We start from the raw sequence: 9,073 nt of genomic DNA on the forward strand, positions 1-9,073 counted from the left end.
ACACACACACACACACACACACACACACACACACACACACACACACACACACACACACACACACACACACACACACACACACACACACAGAGAGGACTTGTGCCTGGGGATTCAGTGGACCTTAAGCAGATCTAATTCCCCGTGATATGCAATCAGATGCCAACAATAGTGTCTGATTGAAGCAGTTTTCCATCAATTGGTTCGGGTAATCAGATGACATGTGAAGTGAACTGAAAACCATAGCGTTCAGAGCCGCCATTCACCCACGCTCCGGATGCCACTCGCCGATGGGACTGATAACACACATGAACACACCATTATCCTGGAAAGACGAAGAAATAAGAAATGATAAACGATCGGGTAATATTTATGTGTCTCGGTCGATTTAGAATATGGAAACAAAATAAAGTGGATGACACACACACACACACACACACACACACACACACACACACACACACACACACACACACACACACACACACACACACGGCATAAAAATGATTTGAAAAGGAATAGAACACAGCATTTCCTTGATGTATATTGTTCGGTTCATCACGCACACAAAACACGCACGTAGAGACACTCAGACAGTGAAAAGCAAAAATAAGTCAACCCAGGAAGTAGAATGTTTGCACTTGCTCTACTGCACCTCACCGCACCCTGCCGCTCCCTACCCAACCCTTCCCCAGCCAACGCCATCCACTCATCACTCTCCCTACTTGACCGTATCCCTGTGGCACCCCTTGTTCCTTTCCCCCTGGTAGAAAGAAGGGCCGAAATGCATGTATAGGCAGAAAAGCAGTAGGAATCATGCAAGTAGAAAAGAAAATGTACATCTGCCATTTTTAACTGTTGGATGCACGTGAGTAAGTGTGGCAGCATCGTGGACTCCTTTTTTTTTTCTTCTTCTTCTTTTTCTTGTTTTTACAGTGCTTAGTGCTTTCCCTCAGGCTTCCTCTTATTAGTTGGCAGATCAGGGGACTTAAGGTTGACGTAGAACATGAAACTCAATGGACGTGAGCGCAGAATGTTACCTGATTTCATGCCACGACTGTACGTTCACCTGTGCTGCAAATTAAGTATATCAAAGCTAACGAGGGAAATTTGTACCGAGCTGCAGAGAAACTGATATGAAAAAAAAAAATGAAAAAAGTGGAAAGCTTTTTTTAAGTGTGAATATTCTACAAATGAAAATGAAAAGAAAAGTGGAAAGCTTTTTTAAGTGTGAATATTGTACAAATGAAAATGAAGAAATGAAAGGAAAAGTGGAAAGCCTTTTTTAAGTGTGGAAAGCCTTTTTTAAGTGCGAATATTGTACAGTGAATCGCGTGAATAATGCAGTACGTCGGGGCAGGAAAATACTACGTAAATTTATATAAATATTCAGCTTCATGCAGATGTGATCCTGGCAAACTTGATATATGTACACTGCTAAAAAAAAAAAAAAAAAAAGGAAAAAAGAAAAAAAGAACTGCTATGAATTTTAATGATAATTGCACAGGGCAACTATTTTATATATTACTATTTTTGTTATTCATTTCTATTCATTATATACTGTTGATACATTTCAGTCGTAATTATAACACTTTTTTTTATTTATTTACTTTTTTGCGTCGGCATTATTTGATAACCCGCCTCAATATATTTTTTCCCTACATATATCAGGATTGCATTTCCAAACTTCACATTTATTTTTTTTTTTCGCTTTTATCCTCATTCGTTTTTCCTCCTCGTATTCAAACTCTGATCTCGGCGCTCCTCTATCACACATTCTGTCTCCTTTCATTACAGCTTCCCTTTCACTCTGCACTCCCATTCTCCTCTCATATCTCTTCCTCATTGTAACTCATGCACCGCTGACACCTTTTTTTACTTCCTTCCTTTTCTCCTTCCAGATTTATCGAATAATTTTCTACTCATCGTCGCTTTCTTGAACCTTTCCCTTTACTGTATCATCGTAAGTTCTGTGCCTGACGTTAGAATCTGCGCTGAATCGAAGAAATGCAATGAAGTTAATTAATTTTTTTTTCCTATTTTTTCTACTTTTTTTTTATTACAAATACCATGAATATGAGAATCTAGTTATCGTACAGCTCAAAGGTACACGTTTTTCTTTTTCTTTTTCCTTTCTTTTCGATAGGTTTCTTCTTCCTTCCTTCCTTCGAATAAAGCTTTTTTTTTTATTTCTTTACTTTTTAATACAAGTACCATGAATATCAGAAGCTAATTATCTTACAGCTCAAAGGTACACGTTTTTCTCTCTGCTTTTCCTTTCTTTTCTAGTTTTCTTCTTCCTTCCTTCGAATATTTTTTTAATTTTTTTTAATACAAGTACCATGAATATCAGAATCCAGTTATCTTACAGCTGAAAAGAACACGTTTTTCTCTCTGCTTTTCCTTTCTTTTCTATAGTTTTCTTCTTGCTTCCTTCCTTTTTCCATATTTTCTTCCCTCCCTCTCCCATACGTCACACTATCTTTCCTCCACAATGGACCGCGTAAATCTCTCACTCCCTCCCTCCATCATACTTCGCGTAGCTTTTGGGGCACATTTTTCATCTCGTATCGTCTTTTCTTAACGGGTTTTTTTTTTTCTAAGTAGGACATTTTGGCGTCTTCTTACCGCAGCGATGCTCTTGCCGGGATGCTAAACAGTTCTCAGTCGAAGGGAAGGATCCATCACGTGCTTTTGCTATGATTTGAACTAGCGTGGTGTGTTTCATGTCTGCAAAGAAGCCAGTCATTCTCAGCGCCTCTGGCATCTGGAGGTGAACACTGTCGGCCATCGATAAGATGTACTCATCGCCTTATAACTCAAGACTACTTCGCTGTTGAAAGACTCAATTTCTAGAGTGAAGTGACAGTGTGCAATGAATAGCGTTGAATGAATATAAAGGCTGCGAAATTCCATATTTTTTTAAGAAGAATACATTTAGAGATACGGATTCCATGCAAGAGTGTTACATGTGGAAAGAGCAGCTGCCGTGCTCTCCTGGTATCAGTCTCAGGTTAAAAGAAAAAATATTATCATAATAAAAGCAGGATATATGCAATGCGTCACTTCAATGCGGCCAAAGGTGATAGGCTGAGACATGCAGTCGGCAAGTCGTCTTCTGTCCCTCCTCCTCCTCCTCCTCCTCCTCCTCCTCCTCCTCCTCCTCCTCCTCCTCCTCCTCCTCCTCCTCCCTTTCCAAAACCCCGCCACAGGAACGCACCCTGAAGGAATACTTGTTGACAGTTTCTGAATCGCATCCATCCTACGAGCATGACATTTCTCTCTCTCTCTCTCTCTCTCTCTCTCTCTCTCTCTCTCTCTCTCTCTCTCTCTCTCTCTCTCTCTCTCTCTCTCTCTCTCTCTCTCTCTCTCTCTCTGCAACATTAAATAAACAGCACCAAATCATCATTGAAGTATGACAAAGAGGGAAATATCTCTATTCTACCGGGAAAGAAAAGACAATGGAATGAAAACACTATTAAAATTGTACCCTTGAGTAACACATCAACTCACTGACATATAAAATCAAATGGGAAAATAGTCATCAATGCGAAATAGTGCAAAATCCTGCGTTCACCATGTCTTTCTGTCTTACTACTGTCTTACTACTGCCGTCATGACAAGTAAGGGCAAATGAATCACAGTATAAAAAGGTCAAAGGTTTGCTAATTTCCACCTTACCTTTTAAAACAGCAAGGAAGGTTTTGAAGGTATTGTAGTATTCCTGTGTGCCCCGAGGAGATTGTTGCTCTGTCTGCCAGGCTTGTCGTAAGTGCTGGATACATGCCGGCCGCCAGTTAAAGGAAGACAGAAAGGAGGGTAGGGATGGCAAGAGAGAGAGAGAGAGAGAGAGAGAGAGTGCGTGTGCAGTTATTACAGCTGGTGGAAAGTGTAGCAACCTCCGTTAACAATCAATGTCCATAACTTCCTCACTTTTACTACTACTACTACTACTACTACTACTACTACTACTACTACTACTACTACTACTACTACTATCATAACCACGACTCACTGACATTACCACCACCATCACTACCGGAAACAACAAACATAACATAAACTAACAAACCAAACTGTAATAAACCACCATAACATAAAGACTTGTAAACAAAAGTCGTGGATGTATGAAAGCGATCAGAATCTTTGTATTTTTGTAGCACAGGCTTGGCAAATGTATTTCAGTAGTGAGTGTTTGAAAGTGTGTGTGTGTGTGTGTGTGTGTGTGTGTGTGTTTGATATTTATTTGGATTCCACGATATTAGAGGAACTTAAGCAACAAGTCCTTGGATCCCGTGTCATTAGGGTTTATGAGACCCAAGATGATACTCTCAACTAAATGGCCGCAGCATCACCTGGGCTGTGACCCTGAGAGAGAGAGAGAGAGAGAGAGAGAGAGAGAGAGAGAGAGAGAGAGAGAGAGAGAGAGAGAGAGAGAGAGAGAGAGAAGGGGGGTAGAAACTCAAAACGAAACCTCAGATCCTATATGCGAGAGTTGTTTAAGGTGTGTCAGGCAACTTCAGCCGACGAGAGGGAATTATGTAGAGGGATGGTGTGTCTGGGAGGGAGGAAAGGCTGATCAATCCCCGCCACGCTATCCTGGCCTGAATAACATGGCGGCGGTGCGAGTCGGTGTTGGTGGTTGGCGTTGGACGTGATATAGCACTGAGTTGATCTTTCATTGTTAGTGTACAACGCGGTACTGGGAATCTGAAAAATTAAAGAAAGCTTTGTTGCGGAGACGTTCAAGAAGTCACCATTTTCCTCCGCCTTGAATAGAGTGTTACGACTGAGATGGCACCACGCCGCCCTGCCACTCCGGGAACTCCACCGAACCGAATGCAGACCCGCCGACTGACAGCGGGCCATTATCGTGGCGGAGCGCCGCGTCGCCCTAAGCTTGCCGCCGCCGTCCGTCACCTCGCCCAGTCAGTGGGTCGTAATGGCCGTCAGGTCATGTTGATCTATAGAGGCCTCTGCTCAAACTGAAGAGGCATCATTACTGTCACAACCGCAGGGACTAAGGCTGCGTTATGCCACAGCTCAACACGCAGCGGTTCGGCAGTGACGGAGTGGAGAGGCGAGGCCTGGCGTCACCTTGGGAGCAGCGCCACAACGCTGTATGTAAACAACTAAAGAAAACGTAGTGCAGGGCGGAGCGGAAACGGCAGAGCGTTCTCTATTCTGAGATTATTCTTTTTATCATCTCTAGTTTTATGTACACAGTGGCGGCGGCGGCGAAGGAAGGAAGAAAAATGCTCAGGGATGACAAGAATCAGGACGGTGCTTCCTACTGGCGGGTACGAACCATTACACGTGATGGACAGAGCTGGAAATCGGCGAGAAGAGGACTGTGGTAGACGCGGGAAAGGAGGGCACAGGAGACGACGCCTGAATGAAATCACCGGAGCAAATTGATGTTCATATGGGTGGAGTGACGCGCTGCTCCGAGTAGTGGTGGCGGTGGCTGTGGCGACGATGATGGTGGTGGCGATAGCGTTGGCAGTGGTGGTGGCGGTGGTGGTGGCAGAACAAAAGTATCGGTAGCAGCAGCAGTATGAGAGGTGATGATGATAGTAATGGACAACTATAGCATGTTCATTATTTCTGATTGCAATATAATTTGACACTTAAATCTGTTAATGATAAAGGAGGAAGACACAGAAAGGGGTTTGGCTCAGTGGTATGGAGAACACTTCTGCGCAAAATCTGAACTTTAATTTGATGAGCAACGAGTGATGAGTGAAACCAGCTGTGGTGCACAATCATGCAACAAAACTGCTACCACTGGCAGTGAGTGAGAGCAGACCATCGCTGTGCCGTATGGCGCTCGAAAAGATTTAAAATGGTCGTCTATCACACAAGATGAATGCAACACACTCACCACGCGCTGCAAGACACTCGCACTCCTCACGAAGCGGATAAACGAGTCATTAATGTAAATGGTGCTCTCTTGGATCATTCATTGTGATGCTAATGAAAACAGACGATCTCTTCTGAATATTTGTTTCTCTTGTTGCGCTTCGTGCAAACTTTCCTTAGACGTGAATCTTCAAACACTTCAAACACTTTAAACGAATCAAAAACCTTATTATATTTGCCATAACAAGAGGGGAATGAGAATATCAATGGTACTCGAAAGGGAATGCAAAAACGTCTTGAACACAAATATAATTTTGTCATAAACAACGAGAATATTAATACCTCCAAAATTCGTGAAAGATGCGATACCAATCTTTATACATGTGGAGGACATCAACTAATGACAAGTAAATGTAGGTTTGCTCATATTTACTCTTAATTATCTCAGCAACCACAAGTCTACTTGACTCACAGGGTGATTAACATTTCGGCAGGGAAGAGGTGAGGAAGGACTACCGGGAGGAGCGTAGGGAGGGAGATCACTATCGCCTATAAATTACGTTCTCCATATTTTTCTCTTATATTCTTATGCCATGATAAGCGACGTCTGTCTTTTCTATATTCATGGGAGCTGTCATTAGGAAGATCTGCCTCTGACGCAGGCATACACACCGGCTCTCCATCCCTTACCCCCTTCAGACTGTTCCGTTCCCTCTCTTTGCTCTTCTCTACCACTCATTTTTTCCCCCTGGCACATTTTCTCTTTAGCAGGCTGTCTTAGTTATTGATTTCACTGAGGACGCGCATCTCTCAAAAGTGGGAACTGAACCAACTTGACTGTGTGGTGCTTATCTGTATGCCTTTCTGCGTCTTGTTGACCATTCATATATAATCAAGAAGAAAAAGGAAAAAAAGTCTTGTTGGAGACCAGTGAAGACGGTTTCCAGACACGCTGGGTATGATGATTATGAATTGAATGTTGCTGTAGATGTGATAATAGTGTATTGAATATAGATGAACACGTAGCATTGGTGATTAATTATTTGAACTCACAGTACCACAGTTTTGAATTAATGAAGGTATCCTCGCTATGTTAAGGCTTGTGAATAAATAATGTCGTTATGTGGTGAGATATTCGGTCCGCTAATGAAAATAATGCTTTATATTTTGATTCCACTTGTGATGTTAGACTTAGTTATAAATGCGTCAAACACACACCAAAGATTTTACTTGTCTAAGCCTTTGACAATTCGGTAACGTTTCATCTATAATACAACACCCAAACGTAATATGAACAATACACTACCCAAAAGTTACCTTCTATTTCAATTCTTTCACCGGGGAGCGATGTGCGCTGAGCATGAAGCTCCCCGTACAAATGGCGCGATCCAGTTTCTTTTCATATAAGGGTGGCGAGAGGCACAAAGGGAAAATGAAAAAAGAGCGAGCAGCAGGCTTTGGTGTGCTTCAAAGCGGGAGAGTTGAGGGGGCTGAAGGGAAAACTCGGCCCATCCTTTTGTGTTACCATTGTTACACCATGTAGGCATTTCATATCGTTGCACTAAGTACTTATTCCATAAAACAAAGTGAGCTCCTTATGTGGTATATTTTTTTGTGTGCTGGATTTTTGTATGTTCTTGCTTGAAGGTCTTCCTGCCATCATTACGTATGGCAAGTTTCCCGTTGATGTGATCCAGTTTTACTTACATAACATATAGACGGAGACGAGAAACACTGCTTTATTTCCATTTACATTCTTGTTTCTCTAAATATCACTTCCTCTACTTTCACTCGGCAGTCGTGAATCAGTGAAGACATCTAAATGCGAAGAATGATATTGAGGCAAGTCTGAAATGGACACCAACAGTATTCCTCTGCAACAAGAATTTGGTGAAAAAAATGAAAGGAAATGTTAGGCTGAAAGTTGCGTCCCTGCTGTTATAAATGACTGTAATTGAGAAGGGAAAGGAACGCTATTTTGTCAAATTGAAGGTTAAATTGACCAGTGGAGCTGCACTAGCCGTGGGACTTACATTAAGGTGAGCCGGTGCAGCCTCAACATTTGTCTCGATTTTCTGATCCATCTCTCTTGTTTATGGTTGTCTATTCTTGGTGTGAGAGGGGGATGGTTCTAGCCGCCTCCTTCAACTTTAATAATCTACAGGTTTTCCTCCCTATCTCGTTGCTTCAATTACAACTTTGACGTTAAGTTTTGAAGCATCAGCAATATGACTGCACATGATAACTCAATTGATATATACGAAGGTTTTTTTTCGCATTTCCAGTGTCCTTTATCTATAGAACAATTTTGAACCAACAACACTAAAGGCTACTAAAACGATAAGTACTAAAGGATACTATGTAACACTTTCCTCTTTTGGTGACAGATGGGCCCGTATTTTCAAACACTGGTATCATAAAAACGAAATTCTAAGACTGCAAAGATGATTAGTCAGATCATAATGTTTATTTATTGATAATATAGGTTAAACCATCTCTAAAACCAAGAACAACTGCTTAAAGACTATTGTGATTTCCATAAGAGAACGCTAAAGACACTGAAACGTTTGAAAATACAGACCATATTTGTAAGAGAACTTGAAAAAAAGAGAATTGTTAGTAATCAGGTTGTTGCCCTTTGTAGCTAATGTGTTGACGAGGGAGAAGAGATGAGCAGGTGAATGGTTGGAAGGAACAATTTACTACCTGAAGGCGGCAGCTTTATCTCGCTCTGCCTCTCCTGATTAGAAATTCTTGCTGCGCCTCACCACACTTTTTCCGGCAGTGTCCTCACGCTCGCGAAGGCTGTGAGAGTTTCTTCGTCTTCTGGACCGGCTAATCCCAGGCCTGTGTCTGCTAATGGGCCAGTATTGTGTATCACCATTGTTATTCCTGCCACGCTGCTCCCACAATGGCCGGCCAGGAAGAGACACTGTAGCCGTCAGCCTGCCTCTTTCTCCTCTCCTTCCTCTCCCTGCCACCTTTCCACCCGTCTCCCTTTCCTGTTACTACTCTCTCTCTCTCTCTCTCTCTCTCTCTCTCTCTCTCTCTCTCTCTCTCTCTCTCTCTCTCTCTCTCTCTCTCTCACCTCTCACCTCGTTTTTCCTATCTGACTTCTTTCTCCGCATCTCAAGGGTGTCAGACGCCTGCTGGGTTTATCGCCGTTCCCTTGTAGTTGCAATTAAAGCTTCTGGGCGCCAGGGAAACGTAGCAC

General features: G+C 42.4%; 1 protein-coding gene across 1 annotated transcript in view; it reads right to left on the reverse strand.

The window, feature by feature from the left end:
- LOC123503449 overlaps nt 1-8,743 on the reverse strand; it is a 17,068-nt gene extending 8,325 nt beyond the window's left edge. Inside the window, exon 1 of the mRNA XM_045253212.1 lies at nt 8,633-8,743. Coding sequence (XP_045109147.1) covers nt 8,633-8,743 — 111 coding nt within the window. The remainder of the gene's footprint in view (nt 1-8,632) is intronic.
- Between the last annotated feature and the right edge of the window lie 330 nt (nt 8,744-9,073).

This window comes from Portunus trituberculatus, chromosome 14, assembly GCF_017591435.1.
Source record: "Portunus trituberculatus isolate SZX2019 chromosome 14, ASM1759143v1, whole genome shotgun sequence".
NCBI lineage: Eukaryota > Metazoa > Arthropoda > Malacostraca > Decapoda > Portunidae > Portunus > Portunus trituberculatus.